A 22,857-nucleotide genomic window follows, 5' to 3' on the forward strand; every position below is an offset into this window, starting at 1 on the left:
CAACACCTCAAATATGCTGACACATTTACACCGACATCACCCCAGTATTCCGGAGCCAGACGGAAACGCAAAAAAACAACACAACATCGTCTCCCCTCTGCATTCAAGCAGCCCTTGGCAGCTGATTCTGACCGGGCCAAAGAAAATGGAAGAGCGATAGGTAGGCTAAGTTTATATTCTTTACAGTCTTTGGTACATAGCCGTGGATATGCGCCCATTCTCGGTGGTTGAGAATAGGGTGTTTCAGCACCTCGTTGAAAGTGCTCGAGCCACGCTACGAACTTCCCTCTCGCATCCATTTCAGCAAACAGCTAGTACCCCGCTCTATATAAGCAAGCCAACGTTTTCGATGAATTGGCCAATGCCAATGTGTTGCGCTTGCTTAAGTCACAGTCCATCACATTACCCCGGAGTGGGAGATGTGCTACGGACACGCCCCTTTATGAGAGTCACAAGTGCGTATCTGGCACTGAAGGAGGCAACGTCATGGTGCATTCGTAATCATGTGGGAAGTGGGAATTTACCACATACCACTGGGAAAAATCCACTTGAATGGCCCTTCAACTGGTAATTACTAGTGGGAAACTCATCTATCATTCTGAGCACCCACTTCTCCCACATGTTGACCTCTGACATCATCTACTAAGGAAATGGCTTCTAATAACAGCATTTTCGGCAGTTAAATGCAACAACAAAATAAGATATAAAAAGCTATCTAGAATTGTTTCGTTTTTTTTACTCTATAATTTCTTTAAAAGCATGATAGCTGTAATTTTAGTTGATGGTTTGCGCAGCTTGTTGGCCATTAGCCAATCGCCGTTTCTCAACAAGTTCAAATCACGTGAACGCACCCAACTGGTATCTACAACCTCTGTGGGAGGTGGGAACTTGGTAAAATTCCCACCTCTCACATGGTTACAAAAATGGTGAATGGCATTTCATTTGCCCGCTGTACCGAAATGTAATCGAACCGTGACCCTAAAAACCGCAATAGGTACCGGTGAACCATTACACCCCTAGCCAACACCGTACGCCAGAGGCTGCAGCATTACCGCTAGCCCAAACAGGCCACAGGAAACATTCTGACAGTATTAGAACAGGCCCTAGGACTCACCGTCCTTGGTGCCGGTGTCCAGGACCATGATGCTCTGCTCTGTGGTGAGGTCATAGAGCAGTGTCTCGCCACCGTCGAATGACACCACTGCCTGGTTGGGGTCAGAGTTCACAAAGGCCACCGAGGTGGGCGTTCCGTGTTCTGAGGGGGGGGGGTGAGAGAGTTGAGATATAACGCACACACACACACACACACAGAAACACACACGCTCACCTTTCTCCTTGTTGAAGACGGAGAGACAGGGGGCAGAGTTCTGTGGGTCCCAGATGCGAACGGTCCCGTCTGCGGAGCAGGAGGCCAGGCGATGGTGGGCGGCAGAGTACGTCAGACTCCACACCGAGTCCTCATGACCCAACAACACACTGCTCTCTATACCCGGGTCTACACATAGAGAACACACACACAAATGGAGTCTACAACTGGATGAAACGGAGTTGCTCCTTGCTGAAACAAGCAAGGTGTTGTAGCAAACGAGTCTTCGGTTTTCAAATTGGGGTCCGCGGCCCCTTATATACGGGGTCGTGATTTTCTCTTGGGGGGGAATTTTTTTACGTGTAAAATAATGTGTAAAATAACTTTGTATGAATATCGCTATCTACAACAGAATACCATTGTGGATACCATTTTTATGTCTCTTAGACAGTTTCACGAGCCAATGGTAACTAGCGTTAGCTCAATGACGATCTCTACAGGAACGGTTAGCATGCTAGCTGTTCCCGTTCGTACAACTCTGGGGAAGTACGTAGATTCATGGATTCATTGCCAGAATCTCGAACTATCCCTTTAAAACGGGGCCCTTGGGTCATAAATGCCATAAATGATGCCGTTGTGTTGAAACGCCTGATGTTTATTAATGGTGAGAATCGCAGAATGGTGAACTAAACGACGGGAGAGTTTTGACTCTTAGATTGCTTCTTGTGTAAATATTTTCTGTCTGGATTTTAATGATGTGGGATGTGGAAGGAAGGGATGTGAGGATGATTTGGAAAGGGATACTCCTTGGGCAATAAAAGTTTGAAAACCCCTGGCCTTTGCAACGACCGGTGACCGCGGTCATTTGGCTGACCGATAACCTCCCTTCAAAAATTCCATGGCCGTCACAGCCCTAATTTCAGTCAATCTGTTTTTATTTCACCTTTATTTAACCAGGTAGGCTAGTTGAGAACCAGTTCTCATTTGCAACTGTGACCTGGCCAAGATAAAGCAAAGCAGTTTGACACAAATAACAACACAGATTTACACATGGAATAAACAAAACATAGTCAATAATACAGTGGAACAAAAGAAAACAATAAGTCTATATACAGTGAGTGTAAACGAGGTAAGATAAGGGAGTTAAGGCAATAAATAGGCCATGGTGGCGAAGTAATTACAATATAGCAATTAAACACTGGAATGGTAGATGTGCAGAAGATGAATGTGCAAGTAGAGATACTGGGGTGCAAAGGAGCAAGATAAATAAATAAATACAGTATGGGGATGAGGTAGGTAGATAGATGGGCCGTATACAGATGGGCTATGTACAGGTGCAGTGATCTGTGAGCTGCTCTGACAGCTGGTGCTTAAAGCTAGTGAGGGAGATAAGTGTTTCTAGTTTCAGAGATTTTTGTCGTTCGTTCCAGTCATTGGCAGCAGAGAACTGGAAGGAAAGACGACCAAAGGAGGAATTGGCTTTGGGGGTGACCAGTGAGATATACCTGCTGGAACGCGTGCTACGAGTGGGTGCTGCTATGGTGACCAGTGAGCTGAGATAAGATGGGGCTTTACCTAGCAGAGATTTGTAGATAACCTGGAGCCAGTGGGTTTGGCGACGAGTATGAAGCAAGGGCCAACCAACGAGAGCGTACAGGTCGCAATGGTGGGTAGTGTATGGGGCTTTGGTGACAAAACGGATGGTACTGTGATAGACTGCATCCAGTTTGTTGAGTAGAGTGTTGGAGGCTATTTTATAGATGACATCACCGAAGTCGAGGATCGGTAGGATGGTCAGTTTTACGAGGGTATGTTTGGCAGCATGAGTGAGGGATGCTTTGTTGCGATATAGGAAGCCAATTCTAGATGTAATTTTGGATTGGAGATGCTTAATGTGAGTCTGGAAGGAGAGTTTACAGTCTAACTAGACACCCAGGTATTTGTAGTTGTCCACGTATTTTAATTCAGAGCCGTCCAGAGTAGTGATGCTGGACGGGCGAGCACGTGCGGGCAGTGATCGGTTGAATAGCATGCATTTAGTTTTACTTGCGTTTAAGAGCAGTTGGAGGCCAAGGAAGGAGTGTTGTGTGGCATTGAAGTTAGTTATCACAGTGTCCAAAGAGGGGCCAGAAGTATACAGAATGTTTTCGTCTGCTTAGAGGTGTACCAGAGAATCACCAGCAGCAAGAGCAACATCATTAATGTATACATAGAAGAGAGTCGGCCCGAGGATGAACCCTGTGGCACCCCCATAGAGACTGCCAGAGGTCCGGACAACAGGCCCTCCGATTTGACACACTGAACTCTGTCAGAGAAGTAGTTGGTAAACCAAGGCTGTCGAGTCTGCCAATAAGAATGTGGTGATTGACAGAGTCGAAAGCCTTGGCCAGGTCGATGAATACGGCTGCACAGTAATGTCTCTTATCGATGGTGGTTATAATGTCGTTTAGGACCTTGAGTGTGGCTGAGGTGCACCCATGACCAGCTCTGAAACCAGATTGCATAGCATGATCATGATCATGTGCAATCCACTGACTCAGAGCTGAATACATTAGCTGGGGATAAACCTGGCTAGTTCTGACTGGTTGACCGGAGGTGAAAGGTGATAGAGGGGTCAGACAAGGGTCAGAGGCTGACCGTAGTTGTCGTAGGGATCCACGTTGATGTCAGGGATCTTCCAGCAGCGCACGGTTCCGTCCAGACCCCCGCTGTAGCACGAGTCTCCGTCCTCTCCCATTGCCAGAGACAGAACGGCACCACTGTACGCACACACAATTACACAAAGAGTAGCTATTATACCCAGAAACACACCAAAGCACGTGATAGTTGCAACAAACGTGTTTGCCTGCGTGCGTCACAAGGTGGGTGCTGGCGCGAGTGGTCTGAGATCACCTGTGGGCTCTGAAGGTGTAGATGGGTTCAACGTCCAGCGCTGCATTTCTGTGGAGGCAAAGACCAACATCCGTTTACACATCACAACACAGTGTTATAGCAAACTACCAGACCCCATTCAGTTTCTTTCCCACTCCTGGGCCTGTATTCATAAAGCATCTTAGATTAGGAGTGAGTGCTGATCTGGGATCTGTTTTTTCCCCCTTTAAATAACCATTCATGAGATTACATGGGACAGGAGGGACCTGATCCTAGATCAGCATGACAACTGTATGATACATTTTTTGAACACAGGCCCCGATATTGGTGTGTTATGTTCCTGCTATTCCTTAGGCTCTTACTTCTTGGAGTGTATGGCCTTGTTGAGGTTCCACAGCTTCAGGGTTCCGTCCTCGGAGGCTGTGAGTAGAACGGCCTGGCTGGGGTGGAACGTCAACGCTCTGATGGCATCAAAGTGGCTGCGCAGCGTGAAGCGAGGGTTCCACGTCTTCTTGAACTCCTCCCGGTTATCCTGCAGCTACACGCACACAGGTGTCAGAGTGTTTGTGAATGCATTCATTTAACAGCAGCGGGCCCCCACTGCTAAATTGTTGCCACCTATTTATTTATTTGGGGGGGGGGTTGAGTCCCTCAGATAGCATAAGAACACGGCTTAAGCCATGTTTAAAACTGCATTTCTTCTCTCAGTCCCGTCCCCCCCTCTGTTGTGTGTGTGTGTGTTCAAGTATTCACATCCACGGTGAGGTCGTTGTCGTTGGCCACGGTGAGGTCAGCCAGCTCTCCCAGGTTCATGTCTCCGCCCCCGACGGCGTCCAGGATGAAGACGTCAGAGGAAAAACCCAGAGCGCCACCTTAAGGAGCGGAGGAAGAACGGCTACATTCACCCACCATCTGATCAAAAACACATCCCTTCCTTCTTTCAATAGTTAAACAATTACCTCTTCAGAGCAGTATCCCTTTAGACGAGAGAGAGAGAAGCAATTTAGCTACTTTGGTATTTGAGGATCCCCATTAGCTGTTGCGAAAGCAGCAGCTACTCTTCCTGGGGTCCACGCAAAACATGAAACAATACAGAACAGTGTAGAACATTTGGTACAGCAAGACAGGGAGAGTTCTGGGGGTCGGGTGTTGTCTTACCTTCCCCGGAGCGAGACTGTCCCGACACAGAGGGGGGCGGGGAGGGTTTGGGGGGGAAGTCCGACATCATGCCCTGTAACTTGTTCCTGCGCTTCTCTGAACCAGGCCAGAGGAGAGAGACACAACACACACAGTCATGCAGAGAGAGAGCGAGAGAGAGAGACACACACACACAACACACACAGTCATGCAGAGAGAGCGAGAGAAAGGGACAACACGCACTCTCATGCAGAGAGAGAGAGAGAGACACACACAACACACACAGTCATGCAGAGAGAGCGAGAGAACGAGAGAGAGAGACAACACGCACTGTCATGCTGAGAGAGAGAGAGAGCAGACAGACAGATAGAGAGACGTGAAGGTCGAGAGTACACGTGACCACGCATACCGAAGGAGAGACGATGAGTGGTCAGAGAAATAGAAAGAGACGAAGAGACACGGACCGAGACACGGACCGAGAGACGGGCCGAGAGACGGGCCGAGAGACAGGCCGAGAGGTGGATGTAGAGATAAAGTAGCCAGGCACCAAACAGCATGCTTTATGCTGAACACATTGCTCCAGAGAGAGAGAGAGAGAGACACGTGGATGACAAAAGGCACCCAGCAAACACAACATATGTCATAGTGAGACACACAGACAATGGTTCACCATAGGCAATGGTTTATTGGCAGTAGAGGTGAGAGTACAGAACATGTGACTCCCTAGAAAGAGAGAGATGGGGATGAAGGGAGAGCGGGACTGGCAAATAGAAAGAGACAGACAAAAAGCTAGACAGACGAAGAGACAGACAGGTGTGGCTGAGGTGGTTGCTATGACGATGGCGTACCTAACTCCCGGCCGTCCCCTGAGATACGGGCCTCTCCCGCCCCCTCCCCCTCCTCCCCTGATCCCAGGAAGTCAAACTCGCTCAGGGCATCCTCAGAGTCGTCTTCGTCCTCCTCATCATCAGGGTCCAGGTCTGTGGTCATGGGCTCAGTCCCCATCTACACACACACAGAGAGAGAGAGAGAGAGGGCTTTAATACACATACACACACACACACACTTTGCCTTGTTGACGTGATCGGACCTTAACGCGAGGCTTCTTGTTCTTGTTGCGCTGCCCATCTATACGGTCCGTGCCCATGCCCTGGAAGTCATCTTCCTCATCACTGTCATCCTCATCATCATCCTGGCAGCCGTGTAGGAAGGGGATCTTATCCAGCACGGAACCGCCCAGACGCTCCTTAGAACCATCCTTCCCCGCCGCGTTCCTACCGACACACACACACATCAGAGGCAACACACACACACATCAGAGGCAACCTCCAACGGTAACAACATTACTGACAGTTATAGAAATTTGACAAAAACATGCAATACACCACCACAGACGTAGTACTCATCAACGACACGACTACCGCGGAGACAAGCTTCCTTTCATGTGTGTGTGTGTATGGGCGTCTCACCTCTTGATCTGCTCCTCTATCTGTCTGATGAGGAGTGACTCCCCCCCTGCCAGGGGCTCGGGGTCCGGGGCGGGCTGCTGCTCGCTGCTGGCCGGGGCGCCGTTAGCCTCGGGGCTGGTACGACCCAGCAGGGAGCGCACACGCTTCGAACGCATGTCCAGGATGGTGTCCGAGTAGCCCACCTCCTCCAGGTACCTACACACACGCCGAGCGTGTGCACAGACAAACCATGGCCACACACACATGATTAGACTCCTCATTCAGACTCAACAGTTTGTTTAAAGTGTTGGGGACAGTGTTGCTCTCTCGCTATGGGGAGGAAGCCTTACTCTCGCTATGGGGAGGAAGCCTTACTCTCGCTATGGGGAGCAAGCCTTACTCTCGCTATGGGGAGGAAGCCTTACTCTCGCTATGGGGAGGAAGCCTTACTCTCGCTATGGAGAGGAAGCCTTACTCTCGCTATGGGGAGCAAGCCTTACTCTCGCTATGGGGAGCAAGCCTTACTCTCACTATGGGGAGCAAGCCTTACTCTCGCTATGGGGAGCAAGCCTTACTCTCGCTATGGGGAGCAAGCCTTACTCTCGCTATGGGGAGGAAGCCTTACTCTCGCTATGGGGAGCAAGCCTTACTCTGACTATGGGGAGCAAGCCTTACTCTCACTATGGGGAGCAAGCCTTACTCTCGCTATGGGGAGCAAGCCTTACTCTCGCTATGGGGAGCAAGCCTTACTCTCGCTATGGGGAGCAAGCCTTACTCTCGCTATGGGGAGCAAGCCTTACTCTCGCTATGGGGAGCAAGCCTTACTCTCGCTATGGGGAGCAAGCCTTACTCTCACTATGGGGAGCAAGCCTTACTCTCGCTATGGGGAGGAAACCTTACTCTCGCTATGGGGAGGAAGCCTTACTCTCACTATGGGGAGCAAGCCTTACTCTCACTATGGGGAGCAAGCCTTACTCTCACTATGGGGAGCAAGCCTTACTCTCACTATGGGGAGCAAGCCTTACTCTCACTATGGGGAGGAAACCTTACTCTCGCTATGGGGAGGAAGCCTTACTCTCGCTACGGGGAGGAAACCTTACTCTCGCTATGGGGAGGAAGCCTTACTCTCGCTATGGGGAGGAAACCTTACTCTCGCTATGGGGAGGAAGCCTTACTCTCGCTATGGGGTGGAAAGCTTACTCTCGCTATGGGGAGGAAGCCTTACTCTCGCTATGGGGAGGAAGCCTTACTCTCGCTATGGGGAGGAAACCTTCTCGCTATGGGGAGGAAACCTTACTCTCGCTATGGGGGGGAAGCCTTACTCTCGCTATGGGGAGGAAACCTTACTCTCGCTATGGGGAGGAAGCCTTACTCTCGCTATGGGGTGGAAAGCTTACTCTCGCTATGGGGAGGAAGCCTTACTCTCGCTATGGGGAGGAAGCCTTACTCTCGCTATGGGGAGGAAACCTTACTCTCGCTATGGGGAGGAAGCCTTACTCTCGCTATGGGGAGGAAACCTTACTCTCGCTATGGGGAGGAAACCTTACTCTCGCTATGGGGAGGAAGCCTTACTCTCGCTATGGGGAGGAAACCTTACTCTCGCTATGGGGAGGAAACCTTACTCTCGCTATGGGGAGCAAGCCTTACTCTCGCTATGGGGAGGAAGCCTTACTTGCGCAGTAGCTGACGGCCCTCCTTCCAGGACATCTGATTGGCTGGCTCAGATTCAGATTCTGCTGGCCCATTGGGCACTGTGGGATAGACGAAGAGTCGATCAGAGGAGGAAGCTTTGATGTAACAGAAGCAAGCAGCAGAGCAACCCTCAAAGCTCGGTGCACTCCCCCCACCCATCCCCACACACACACACACACACACACACACACACACACAGTTAAGTGGGACAGATGTGGAAACAAAAGCATGAGGAAGTTACTAGTTCTTCTTTATCTAGGCTACATAGTGAACCAATCACTGATGCAAGGCCACAGACATTCTCCATGGTGAAAAGCCCAAGTCTGGTAGCAGATATAGTGAGCGGACACCGAGGGATGACAGTTTTACGTGGAAAAATGGACTGTCTTCAGATAGTCCACAGAAGGGCTGTCAAACACATGTCCCGGATCCGAGAGGGTCCAATCCCATCCGCGGGTGGTTTGACTAAAAAATACTTCATAAATGGATCTTGACTGTGTCCAGCTCGCTAATAATCACCCTAATGAAAGCTAGGTCAGGGAGCATTGAAAATGATGGGTAGGGCGAAATGAGTTTGACCCCCCCCCTGGCCTTAGAGCATACATAGAGTCGACATAAGGTCTACATAGAGCCTGCATACCTTGTTCTGCCTCTGGTTTCTTCTCCCCTGGGCTCTGGTCACTGCCTGTCTTCAACTTCTGGTGTTTGGACCTGCAGAGAGAGGAAGAACCACAAGATGGCCGTGTTACCCAAGCCCTACACTCTCCGTGCGTGAGTGCGTGTGTGCGTGCGCGTGTGCGTGTGCGTGTGTCTGACCTCTCTTGTTTAAGGGCGTACTCCAGCATCTTTATCCTCCTGACCAGGTCCTGCTTCATGTTCTCCTGCCCCTTCCTCTCACCCTGGAGGAACGTCACCTGAGCCTGAGCGCGCACACACACACACACACACACACACACACACACACACACACACACACACACACACACACACACACACACACACACACACACACACACACACACACACACACACACACACACACATAACACACATAACACACACACACAACACACATAACATTGTCTGTTACCAATCAACACAACTGAATTCGAGTATACCATTTCCCAGTTATTTTGAGCGAAGTCTGTTTGGGACCCACTAAACAAATGCCATGTACAGTGCAGAAATGCTCGCTGTTTGGTTTGGCAAACCGATGTTCCTTACAAGTGTCCCAGGCTAAGTGGTGGGTTGTGGAGGGAGCTGCGTTCTGCATTTAGAACTTCCCCTGACCAGCAAACCCAGACATCTGGAGGGGAAAACAATTGTGAGGAGAGGAGTATGTGCGTGTGTGTGTTGTGTGCGTGCGTGCGTGCGTGGTCCCATTGCTCTTCTGAGACCGCAAAACACACACACACACTCGCTAACACACAGAGCCACAGAAAAGTAGAACAGCCTAAAAAGCAAACGCAGTCTCATCAGGTCCGCGCGACACCGGCAAGATCATACAGCCGGGACACACAAACCTCACCCGTGAAAACAAAATAATGACACGGTGCTACTGCAAAAACTACCTCTGCTGTTGTAACTATATCTGTTACAACTGGCTATTAATTCTGAGAACACAGCATCTCCTGTGTGTTTCAGCTAGAAGTGTCTATCTGGTGTCTAACTCCAGCCATACCTACAGACTCCAGGTACTAAAATACACCTGCAGGACACCATGCTCAGGGCTGTGTCTGTCTGGGGGAGTAGGGGAGCGGCCAAGCCAGGTAGTGAAGGAAGCTACCGGGTAGATGCACTGAGGTTGGGTGTCGCCAGGAGAGCAGAGCACTGGGACACAGAGAGGGGCCGCTGTGGACGTCGTCGTTAAGTGGGTGGGGTTCTCACATGGTTCTGTTCCTTCCCTGACAGGGGCGAGCTGCGACCTGTCATTCTAACGCATTGTTCTTTACACACACACACACACACACACACACACACACACACACACACACACACACACACACACACACACACACACACACACACACACACACACACACACACACACACACACACACACACACACACACACACACACACACACTTCTTTGGAATGTCCCTCCCATCTCAGATAAGCATCAGTGATCTTTCCCAACACTATTCCTTACATTCCTGGCTTCTGTCTCCACTGGCCCACTGCAATCTGACATGGCTTTATTTGCCGTGTGTGTGTGCGTGTGTGCGCGTGTGTGTGTATGTGTGTGTCTGTGTGTGTGTGTGTGTGGTGTTACAGTGTACACACAGGAGCATGTCATCAGGATCCATGAACATCACATCCACTCCCTGTCTTAACAGCAGGACTTTGTCCAATCCAGTGCCCCGTTCGAACGCTTCAGACATGCACCTTTCCTTCCTTCCGTCCGTCCGTCCTTTCTTTCTTCCTTCCTGGAAGAGCTGGAGTAAAGGAGTCTACTGTAGGTGGTTTAGTTCACTCTGAGAGGGATTCCCTACAGATCAGTGATCTGTGATCAACCACACATCACAAAATGTTCCAAGCATATACACTATATATACACACACAAAAGTATGTGGACAACCCCTTCAAATGAGTGGATTTGGCTATTTCAGCCACGCTGACGGGTGTCTAAAAATTGATTGCACCGCCATGCAATCTCCATAGACAAACATTGTCAGTAGAATGGCCTTACTGAAGAGCTCAGTGACTTTCAACGTGACACCGTCATAGGATGCCACCTTTCCAATAAGTCAGTTCTTTAAATTACTGCCCTGCTAGAGCTGCCCCGGTCAACTTGAAGTCCATACAGAAATGGTTTGTTGAGATCGGTGTGGACGAACTTGACCGGCCTTTGGAGATGAACTGGAAAGCCAGGACTGCGAGCCAGGACTAACCATCGCCCAGCATCAGTGCCCGACCTCACAAATACTTGTGGCTGAATGGAAGTCCCCGCAGCAATCTAGTGGAAAACCTAGTGGAAAACCTCCCCAGAAGAGTGGATGGAGGCTGTTATAGCAGCAAAGGGGGGGGACCAACTCCATATTAATGCCCGTGATTTTGGAATGAGATGTTCGACGAGCAGGTGTCCACATACACTACACGACCAAAAGTATCTCACAGGACCTATGAACAAACTCACTAATCAATTTTGGTGTAGACTCGAATATAATGGGGGCCGGATCCTTGATTTTCTTACTAACAGAACCCAGAGGGTGAGGGTGAACGGGTGCCTGGCAGGGAACACCCCATCCTCAATAGCCTCCCCCAAGGGGGTTGTGTCCTCTCCCCTTCTCTGTATCCTGTACACTGACGTCGTAGCCAGTGCGAGAACCAACACATCCTGAAGTTTGCGGGTGACTCAGTAATGGTCAGTCTGCTTCACGCCGATGAAAGTAACCACGGTCCTGGTTGTTAAGGATTTTGTACATGGTTGCCACGGTGCTTTCTTTACAACCCGAATGTGACACAAAAAAAAAAACAAAGATATGTGTATGGACCCCTACCCCTCATAACGCCATCCTTCAGGGCCAGGTGGTAGCAACTGTAGCCAATTCTAAGTATCTTGGGACCGTGATTGATGATGAATTGAGCTTCGAGTGGAACACTGACAAGTTGTGGAAGAAGGGTAAAGAAGGGCCAGCAACACCTTCCAAAGATCCAGGACGACCTGTCTGACCTGCACAACAGACGACGTGGTGCGAATGGCAGAATCCACCCTGTCTGACAGTGCCCACCCCCTACAACAGGAGCTCCATGGCCTACCCTCTGACCCCTGGTGTAAATTCCCCAACTGTTAAGACTAAAACAAGTACGAGCACTCCGTTACCCTTTACCCCTACGGCCACTGGCCTTTTGAATACAGGGAATACTCTATTTTGATTATGTCGACGTGATGTTTCTGAGAATGTGCACAGCGCACTTCACTTACCTTCGGTGTGGGCCTTACCTTATACTATTGCCGCTGATAATGTTGATCATGAGCAATGTTATATTTATATCAATGGCTGCCAATCCATGGCTGATTCAGTAGCATCGTATGTATGTTTCACGTTATTCTTTGCTACGAAACCAATTGCCCTCTGGGACAAATTAAGTTGAAACTTCAGCCAAAAGAAACAGCTGTGAACTGTAATTAAAAGGGCATCAACTATGTTATAAACATGCCTGTTGAAAGCTGGCACATAAACCAACACCAGTCTGAGCACAAAGACAGGCTAATGAACTACCTTTCTCAGTAAAAGCACTACCGCGCTTCCTGTATGGCCATCTCTGTGTGGCCTGCTGAGGAGCTCAGTCAGTCCCACCCACCCTGCCTCTGGACAGGGTCAAGGGCAGCTCTCCCTCTCCCATACCCTCTCTGCCATCCTCCATCCTTCGGAGACGCATCAGCCGACAAGTAGAGCAGAGGACTTTACTGGGACAGGGAGCTGGAGTGTGTGTGTACCGTGCGTGTGTGTGCGTGAGTGCGTGCGTGCGTGCGTGTGTGTGCGTGCGTGCGTGCGTGTGTGATCTCACGGGGTGAGATCTTGTGTGGAGCCCCAGATCGAGGGAGATTATCAGTGGTCTTGTATGTCTTCCATTTCCTAATAATTGCTCCCACAGTTGATTTCTTCAAACCAAGCTGCTTACCTATTGCAGATTCAGTCTTCCCAGCCTGGTGCAGGTCTACAATTTTGTTTCTGGTGTCCTTTGACAGCTCTTTGGTCTTGGCCATAGTGGAGTTCGGAGTGTGACTGTTTGAGGTTGTGGACAGGTGTCTTTTATACTGATAACAAGTTCAAACAGGTGCCATTAATACAGGTAACGAGTGGAGGACAGAGGAGCCTCTTGAAGAAGAAGTTACAGGTCTGTGAGAGCCAGAAATCTTGCTTGTTTGTAGGTGACCAAATACTTATTTTCCACCATAATTTGCAAATAAATTCATTAAAAATCCTACAATGTGATTTTCTGGAGAAAAAAAATATTGTTTTGTCTGTCATAGTTGAAGTGTATCTATGATGAAAATTACAGGCCTCTCTCATCTTTTTAAGTGGGAGAACTTGCACAATAGGTGGCTGACTAAATACTTTTTTGCCCCACTGTACGTGTGCCACGCATTAGAGCACTGGGCTTTTCATTAGAGCTGAGAGAAGGGCATTACGGCCCCCCACTTAACATGCCCCAGCAGGAAGTGATGTCATCTTGGTCACCACTAGTCGGGAGTGCCACTGATCTTGAGTAGCAATGGCTACAAAGCGCTCTGTCCTTCTATTTATGGCAAGGAGTAACTGTGCCACAATTGTGATCGCAACGTTTAAATCTACAGTAATCTGACGTTTATTATCCAACTAGGAGTGCTGTAGGTCCTTGATCAGCACCAACTGTATTACCATAATGAAGTAGGACAAGAGCAGAAACACTCTTATCTTTTCTCTACAGACTCAGCAGGAGTATATTCAGATATTCAGTAGAGAAATGACTGCTTGATTTGGAACCCTTCTACAGTTCTAAGAGACAGATATAGCCTGACAGAGGTTGAGAGGCTTACGGGTTTTATAGCAGTATCCCTCATCCTCTCTTTCTTGAAGGAATCGCTGATCTTACCTGACCAGACAGGATTAAGCCAGGGCTGCCACCACTCAGCTTAGTCCTATCCCCTGTCATGTGAGATCAGTGATGACTAACAGGGCCCAGAGCGGTGCCCTCTGCAGTGCCACCTGTCTGTCCCTTGGCCTGGCCTGCTGGCTGTAGTCACGTGGCCCTGTGGCTCTGCTCTGGGGACGTCACACCTGGTCCACCCTACGCTGGGTGCGTATATAAACGGATGCATCCGGTTTCCAGGGGAAATGGAGAGAAAAAAATAGCCTGTGAAGCGACTTCCGCTTTTGGATGTCAACAAGGCGACACTCCACTTGATTGGTTGAACAGTGCAGAAGAGAACTTCCCCCTAGAAAAAAAATATGTTTTATCTCTCGTCAGGACCAGAAAGAAACGTCTGCTACGTTCGGTTACGCCTGCCCCAGCCAACTGCTCGGCCTGGCCCCTCCACAGCCTGCCTGGCTGGCTGTCACAGGAGACAGAGTGCCACAAGTGTTCCCGTTTAACGACCTGATTCAGCCCTAAAAAAAAACATACCACTGGCACACCATACACACACTGTCAATGTCACACACACACACACAGTCACGTGGGAGGGAAGGCCAAAAGTGTTTTCCACACACCGGGCAGTCATCAATCGACAACTTTTGGGTTGAGAGAGAGCAGCAGCCCAGAGCAAGTTAGGCTATATTCTGTATATTGTTGTGTGTTCTGTGTGTATGGAGACAATTCAGGCCTACATACATACAGTTGAAGTCGGAAGTTTACATACACTTAGGTTGGAGTAATTAAAACTTGTTTTTCAGCCACTCCACAAATTTATTTTCAACAAACTATAGTTTTGGCAAGTCGGTTCAGACATCTACTTTGTTCATGACACAAGTCATTTTCCCAACAATTGTTTACAGATTATTTCACTTATAATTCACTGTATCACAATTCCAGTGGGTCAGAAGTTTACATACACTAAGTTGACTGTACCTTTAAACAGCTTGGAAAATTCCAGAAAATTATGTCATGGCTTTAGAAGCTTCTGATAGGCTAATTGACATCATTTGAGGCAATTGGAGGTGTACCTGCGGATGTATTTTGTACTCAGTGCCTCTTTGCTTGACATCATGGGAAAATCAAAAGAAATCAGCCAAGACCTCAGAAAAACAATTGTAGACCTCCACAAGTCTGGTTCATCCTTGGGAGCAATTTCCAAACACCTGAAGGTACCACGTTCATCTGTACAAACAATAGTATGCAAGTATTAACACCATGGGACCACGCAGCCGTCATGCCATTCAGCAAGGAGACACGTTCTGTCTCCTAGAGATGAACGTACTTTGGTGCAAAAAGTGCAAACCAATCCCAGAACAACAGCAAAGAACCTTGTGAAGGTGCTGGAGAAAACAGGTACAAAAGTATCTATATCCACAGTAAACCGAGTCATATCAACATAACCCGAAAGGCCGCTTAGTAAGGAAAAAGACACTGCTCCAAAACTGCCATAAAAAAGCAAGACTACAGTTTGCAACTGCACATGGGGACAAATATCGTACTTTTTGGAGAAATGTCCTCTGGTCTGATGAAACAAAAATAGAACTGTTTGGCCATAATGACCATCATTATGTTTGGAGGAAAAAGGGGAGGCTTGCAAGCCAAAGAACACCATCCCAACCGTGAAGCACGGGGGTGTCAGCATCATGTTGTGGGGGTGCTTTGCTGCAGGAGGGACCGGTGCACTTCACAAAATAGATGGCATCACGAGGCAGGGAAATTATGTGGATATATTGGAGCAACATCTCAAGACATTATTCAGGAAGTTAAAGCTTGGTCGCAAATGGGTCTTCCAAATGGACAGTGAGCCCAAGCAAAGTCAAGGCATTGGAGTGGCCATCACAAAGCCCTGACCTCAATCCTATAGAACATTTGTGGGCAGATCTGAAAAAGTGTGTGCGAGTAAGGAGGCCTACAAACCTGACTCAGTTACACCAGCTCTGTCAGGAGAAATGGACCTAAATTCACCCAAATTATTGTGGGAAGCTTGTGGAAGAATACCCGATATGTTTGACCCAAGTTAAACAATTTAAAGGCAATGTTATCAAATACCAATTGAGTGTATATAAACTTCTGACCCACTGGGGATGTGATTAAATAAATAAATGCTGAAATAGATCATTCTCTCTACTATTATTCTGACATTTCACATTCTTAAAATAAAATGGTGATCCTAACAGGGAATTTTTACTTGGATTAAATATCAGGAATTGTGAAAAACTGAGTTTAAATGTATTTGGCTAAGGTGTATGTAAACTTCTGACTTCAACTGTACACACATGTATTTGTGGGAGATGAGAGAGCACATGTGAGTTATAATGGACAAGTGTGTGTCCTGCACACATGGTCTCAGAGCATGCCTACCCCTGGCACATCCTCGGCTCAAGAGGTTTGGCAGAGAAAACACACCAGGCATTGCCTTCTGTGTGTTTGTGTTTGTGCCACTGGGCTTTCCCTAGTTTAGCAGCCACTGGGGTCCTCTTATGTAAACTGCTGGGCTACTGTTTGAACAGGGCCCTCAACCGCTCCTCTCACTCTCTCCTGTCCCATGTTCTCCCCGCTAATTTGGCCTGAGAAAACCACACCACACCACACACACACACACACACACTCAAGTTCACGCATGCACACACACACACTCAAGTTCACGCATGCACACACACACACTCAAGTTCACGCATGCACACACACACACTCAAGTTCACGCATGCACACACAAACATTCACGCCTTCACACACAAACATTCACGCCTTCACACACATGTTCACACATAGACATTTTTCCCAGTAAGAGACTAGTGGTGGTGGTGTCGTACTTCCGACATCCATCCGCACGCTGCTATAAAATCCACACGGGCCTGTTTGTTATGGTTCATCCATAATATATAAAAGCTCCTATTTATATCTAGGCTATGGCCTATAGGGTAGAGTGAGAAGGAGAGTGAAATACACTGAGAGTAGTGGAATGGCATTGTTTTTCTACACAGGCCTTTAGGCTACTGTAAATAATCAACAAAACTCCTATTTCAGCAGCTCATGCTCATTCAGTTTACTTATAAGAAAACGTGTTGACAGGAGGCCACATATGGGGAAAGCAATGAAGAAGAAAAAACAGGCTTTGCACTCCCTAAGGGAGGCATGAGTGAAAATGTGCATGTGCGTAAACGGCGGAAAAGGACCACATTACGTCACCTGTCTTTTTTTTGTTGTGCGTGGCTCCGGGATTTACAAACGCAATTGGCATTACTGAACCCCTGTTGTAATTGACAGTGAGTCACGTGGCCCACCGTAATATCGCACAGAGAAAAATAGAAACCATCAAAGGGGTTCAGAAACAGCGGTGGCCAACCGCCTGGCGTTAATTCTAACCGCGTTCATTACCGTTGGAGCAGCTCGACAGCCGATTGACACCTCCACCTGTGTGATCCGCTATATATAGACAATGTCGATTATATGTCTGGCTGCGTTGGGATCAGGGGGTGAACGACATTGACTGCGCCTCAATGTAACGCCGCAATTAACACACACTGACAATTTAAAGTCCTGTGAGTGATGCAAGACGTCAAGTAAATTCACAATCCAGTGTTTTGGAATAGTCAAGAAAGGTGACATCATTTTCTGGAATCCCCAAATATTGGGTTTGCTTTGATCCCAGAATAACGCGTGCGTCTTAAACCACATCAACGCTTTTGAACTGACGCAAACATAGCAACATTGTTTGAAGTTACTCCAGCTAACATCCTGGAACACAGGATGAAAACATTGGTGATTATGTGGACAGTATCCCGTCCGATTAGCGAAACTATTGACGAGCGGTCGTGATTTCTGTGGGATGTGAATAATGGCAATGCTAGGCTAGCTTTTTTTTTCCTCCAAAATCCTAGCAAGCTACTATAGTCATAAATAGTCTACATAGCTATAGCTAAATAATAACACTGTAATTACCCTGAGTTCGTCTCTCTCGGCCTCCCAGCGATATTTCTCGGCCTGGAAGCGTCCCCATTCGAACTGGATAAAGTGCAAGATCCCAGGAAGCGATAGGCCTGCGTCGCCGTCTTGCGGTTCCCGAGGCTGCGACGATCCAGCCATCGCCCCGGCCGCTGATGCCGCCGCGGCCGCTTCTGTCGTCGCCTGCCCGAGTACCGATTTCGGCCCGTTCGGATTGCGCCCCACGCCGCTGCCTCCAGAGTTCTGGTTCGTTCCCCCTGCTACTCCGCCGGATCTTTCCGCCTCCATTTTAGCGCTCTCGCTTTCGCCAGGACAAGGAGGTGGAAAACAAGCAGCGGTAATAATAACAACCCAACCCTCACAGACCCAGCACAAGCACTCTACCCTTCTTTCTTCCTCTCTCGCGTAAAGAGCAACTGCAATAACTCATGGAGAAAAGGGTGCCAAAAAATGAGCTAAGAGCAAATCCACTACTGCTTCGACGGGGAATCGTTTTTTTCCATGAGTGGTAACCAGGGACGTCGTTCCTGCCATATTGTGATCTCACGCAAGCTTCCTGTGATTATTTCCTGAAACGGCAAAGCAAGGGTACAATGTTACAGAGCGCGGCATTGAAATGAAACTAAACGTCTCAGTATATTACCACTATTTGAGTTCATTTGTCAGTATCATATCAGTATTTTACACTGTAAGTAAGAGCTATTGAACTGGCGGTGTCTCCATGTTGTGCTTAGCTCAGCCACCTCTGCACACAGAGAGCGAATTCGATGTACGTGCGTTGTGGGTTTGTATGCTCTGTCTTATTCTTAACGATTTGGGGAATGTTAGGCTATATAACGGGGAGAACATGAATCACATTTGAAGACGGATGAGTTCTGCATATGAAGCTTTTAGAGGGGTCATGGCGTGGCCTTTGAAATGATGTACATTCAATTATTCTGTGGTTATTTATCATGATAAAAAAATCATTTATTGAGAATTGTCGTGGTTGCATTGGTTCCATGGTTGCATAGAAGCCATGCAGCGTTGGTGTAGTCTACTGACAGCGTTAAATGACGGGCTAAAAAGTATTTTGCCTTATGCAGACAATTCTAGGCACGGTTATTGCTGTAGCAATACTTGATAGCCTACGTTACCTATTCTAGAAGGGAGCATAGGCCTATACTTAAATGGAGCATCAATTTGAAGCATCTCAGTAGCTCATTTGGCTGTAATTGATAGTCAAGAATACAATCTAGGTCAAAGTATTGGCTGAAGAGAACTAGGGCAATCCAGTCCATGTATGGGAGACACAATGCACCCAGTCCCTTGACGTTTGAATATAATGTAATAAACTAGACTACGGCCTCTAAAGCCTGTCACAGCCATCTGAAGTGCTTTTATTTTTAGGACTCGTTTTAAAATCACGTTTTAAATTCCAGTGGTGTTTTCTGTGTATTTCAGCTATTCCAGCAGCTGGCCATTATTATTCCGGCGCACATAGGCTGTAGCTCTTTACTGATGGGGTCCTGATGTTTATGGACAGGCTTTCTGAATAGAGAGCTCCATCCTATAGCTTTCCCTGAGCCAGACGAGTGCAGCAAGAGGTGCCATGCGGGTGAGTTTCTGCCAGGGCCTTCTGACTGGAGCCATTGTTCTGAACCTGCTCATCCTCTACTATGTGTCCCGAGCCCAGCAGCAGATGATGGAGAAACGCCGGGACCCAGGAAGGGGCTCCAGGAAGGCTGCTTTACCTGCGTCCGGGCTGGGGGGGCGGCATGGGGGGCCTGGTGGGGGTTGGCGGGGGGATGGTTGGCCCTGGAGGTGTCGGGGGAGAGGGGAACAGCCACGGCCCCCGTGTGACTGTCCTCCTACGGGAGTTTGAGGACTTTGAGAACTACGTCGGTGATGTGGCACGCTCCTTCCTGCACCAGAGACCTGAGCTGCCCTTCTTGGCTGTGTCTGACACCCCGCCCTATCCCCCTCTGTCTCTCCCCGATGGGGCCCGTCTCCTGGTGCTCTCCCCCCAGCCCAGAGCAGCCTCCGCAGGCCCACCGGCCAGAGTTCCACGTCCAGACAGAGTTTGTGCTGCTGGTGCCTGACGGGGTGGAGCTGGAGCAGGGCCGGGCTGTGGAGAGGCTGATCCGGGAGCTGGAGGGGGAAGGTGGGGGGCCCGTGAGGCTGGTGGCGGCCCCCGTGTTGGCGCGCTCGGCCGTCCAGTGCCTGCACCTGCGGGTCAGTCTGAGAGAGTGGACGGCCACCTACACCCCAGCGGCGTCTGGGAGCAGTGGTAGCGTGTGCACAGCCCTTCAAGGGGACGCAGTGGTCCTCATCCGCTCTGAGGACCTCTTCAACCTGTCTGTCCCACTGGGGAGGCCCCTGCTGCCCTCGCTCTTCATCCAGACCTCCCTGCATGGCTGGAAGGTCAAGCTCCTGGAGAGCCCCTGCTTCTCCACCAGCCACCGGCCTCTCTTCAGCTCAGCCCACAACCAGTGGAAGGCAGACAGCCACCTGAAGGAGGCCACTAGCCGGCTGATGAGGAACTTTGGGCTGAAGCGTCTGCTACTGGCTGATGGGAAGGAGCAGTGGCACGGCTGTGGGAAGGAGACGGAGCGTTGCTTCAGTACGGTCCGGGACGACACCCCTGAGTACCTGTACCTGGATCGCTGGACCCCTCCATGCTGCCTGCGCGCCCTACGAGAGACCACCAAGTATGTGATCAACATCCTGGAGAGCTCCGGGGTGCGCTACTGGCTGGAAGGAGGCTCCCTGCTGGGGGCGGCCCGCCACCAGGACGTCATCCCCTGGGACTATGATGTGGACCTGGGCATCTACCTGGAGGACGTGCCCAACTGTGACTACCTGAAGAACCTGGACTCTGGTTCTCTGGTGGATGCTAACGGCTATGTGTGGGAGCGGGCAGTGGAGGGGGACTTCTACCGGGTGCAATACAGCGAGGCCAACCACCTCCACGTGGACCTGTGGCCCTTCTACCCGCGGAACGGCGTCATGACCAAAGACACGTGGATGGAGCACAAGCAGGATGTGGAGTTCCCCGAGCACTTCCTGCAGCCGCTGGTGCCGATGCCGTTCGCCGGCGTCACCGCCTACGGCCCGAACAACCACCGCGCCTTCCTGGAGCTCAAGTTTGGGGAGGGGGTCATCGAGAACCCCCAGTACCCCAATCCTGCCAAGAAGAGGCTGGACAGGAGCCGGCTGTGAGGGAGGGGTGTGGCTGGGACCTTTGGGGTTTTCATGTGGCCCCACCAAAAGGACAAAACGATTCTAGCCACAACCCGAAACATATTGGTAGCAATCCGTGATTGGGTCACAAGTGGGTATCCTTTGGGAATAACTGTCCTCAAGGTTGCCAAAATGCACGGATCAATGAAAAGTCCCTGGAGGGAAGTGGTTAAGAGAGAACCGGCGCTGCTGCTCTAACCCGGGCCAGCCACACTGATGCCACGGACAAGTGTGTTTGTTTGATTTACTGCCTGCCTTTGTCATCTGTCTCTTTAACACAAGATCCTCCCCGTGGGGGAAGCAACGGGCTGCACGTTACGTCAGGAGGCGTGACTGACTGACCTCTGTCAGAACCGTGTCCGTCACTGCGCCTGAGACTGTGGAACAGGGCCTGTTTTCATAAAGCGTCTGTCTGGTTGAGTAGGAGTGCCGATCTAGGACCAGGTCCCCGGCGTCCCATGTCATCTTATTCTGCGTGATTTAAAAGGCAAAACCGATCCTAGATCAGCACTTTATGGAACACAAGAGGACTGCTGCTGACCTACATGACAGGTCGACTGAAGACTCCTTGCAGAGGTCCATTATTCTGTATAAGCTGTGAATTAAGTATAGAGACAGAGTATTTATACATTCAAAACGGTATTCTGTTGCACATCATTTTCCGGTACATAAATTACCAGGTATTTAGTAAGAAATTCTATGGTAAAATGGTAATTACACAGTAATTCTATATTTTTTTTAAATATTTTTTTTTTTTTTTTGGGGGGGGGGGTTATGAATTGTTTTGAAATCTTTGATGTAGTAACATAAAGTATTAGTTGTCATTACCACAGTTTTCTGGTAGTTATCAGGTGATCATTAAAGTGCTACCAGATATCTAATGGCATATACACCACAATATCAGCTGCTGTTAAGGAATATCTGACACAATCAGTGTTGATGGCTGTGTTATTATTGATATTAGGAATATACATGTGTTGGTCAATTCTGTCCTAAAGCTAAAGATGTACTCCATGAAATAGATGTGTGGATTTGTTGCACTGATTCACTTTCTTATTTTCAATTTGTTTACTTCATGTTCAGGGTACGATATGTATGACTTTTGACATTTTGAACTGTCAACTGATGCCACTGGGTAGGCTTTGGCATGTCCCATCAGCATGATGATTGTGGCTGTCCATTTCCCAGTGGTAAAATGAGGAGCTTTCTCTTCAACTCTGACTTGGGTATTCATGTCATGATTAAAGCTCCGTCAGTCCATTCAGGTGCATTCAAATCCCAGGTATGAATGATAAAAAACTGAACTATCCAATATACTAAATGAAATGTGTGTGTCATCTGTTGAGTGTTGCTGTTTCATTAGTGTCCTGCCTTGACTGGAATGTATAAAGTAATCTGAATTGTGAGTGAAAGACTGATATCTGATAGGTGCCACTTGTTTGCGCTTGACCTATCGTTTTACAAAAATGCACAAAAGAACTCTTGCTGTCAATGTGTGTCGCTCCATTTCATGTACTGAAGAAAAAAATAATTATAACACTACTGTTGTTTGTGTTTCGTCATTTGAGGTTTGTGGATTTGGTGATACAACGTTGTATACATTCCAGTGTTTC

General features: G+C 48.8%; 2 protein-coding genes across 2 annotated transcripts in view; one reads left to right on the forward strand and one right to left on the reverse strand.

Moving 5' to 3' along the window:
- Nucleotides 1–18,596, reverse strand: part of LOC123993050 (striatin-4-like) — a 26,865-nt gene extending 8,269 nt beyond the window's left edge. The window contains exons 1-14 of the mRNA XM_046294803.1: nucleotides 18,020–18,596; nucleotides 9,271–9,374; nucleotides 9,095–9,165; nucleotides 8,435–8,513; nucleotides 6,784–6,978; nucleotides 6,405–6,588; nucleotides 6,163–6,319; nucleotides 5,336–5,431; nucleotides 4,931–5,049; nucleotides 4,540–4,715; nucleotides 4,199–4,246; nucleotides 3,944–4,065; nucleotides 1,328–1,495; nucleotides 1,115–1,255 (exon numbers count right to left, since the gene is read on the reverse strand). Of these exons, the coding sequence (XP_046150759.1) occupies nucleotides 1,115–1,255; nucleotides 1,328–1,495; nucleotides 3,944–4,065; nucleotides 4,199–4,246; nucleotides 4,540–4,715; nucleotides 4,931–5,049; nucleotides 5,336–5,431; nucleotides 6,163–6,319; nucleotides 6,405–6,588; nucleotides 6,784–6,978; nucleotides 8,435–8,513; nucleotides 9,095–9,165; nucleotides 9,271–9,374; nucleotides 18,020–18,310 (1,951 nt within the window). The 5' untranslated portion in view covers nucleotides 18,311–18,596. The remainder of the gene's footprint in view (nucleotides 1–1,114; nucleotides 1,256–1,327; nucleotides 1,496–3,943; nucleotides 4,066–4,198; nucleotides 4,247–4,539; nucleotides 4,716–4,930; nucleotides 5,050–5,335; nucleotides 5,432–6,162; nucleotides 6,320–6,404; nucleotides 6,589–6,783; nucleotides 6,979–8,434; nucleotides 8,514–9,094; nucleotides 9,166–9,270; nucleotides 9,375–18,019) is intronic.
- On the forward strand, nucleotides 17,702–22,760 carry LOC123993051 (fukutin-related protein-like). The gene is given in 4 exon segments (XM_046294804.1): nucleotides 17,702–18,610; nucleotides 19,466–19,769; nucleotides 19,771–20,025; nucleotides 20,027–22,760. Coding segments are annotated over 3 exon segments (1,608 nt in total). The 5' UTR covers nucleotides 17,702–18,610; nucleotides 19,466–19,613; the 3' UTR covers nucleotides 21,224–22,760.
- Nucleotides 22,761–22,857: the final 97 nt, after the last annotated feature.

Source organism: Oncorhynchus gorbuscha, linkage group LG13 (assembly GCF_021184085.1).
Source record: "Oncorhynchus gorbuscha isolate QuinsamMale2020 ecotype Even-year linkage group LG13, OgorEven_v1.0, whole genome shotgun sequence".
Lineage (NCBI taxonomy): Eukaryota > Metazoa > Chordata > Actinopteri > Salmoniformes > Salmonidae > Oncorhynchus > Oncorhynchus gorbuscha.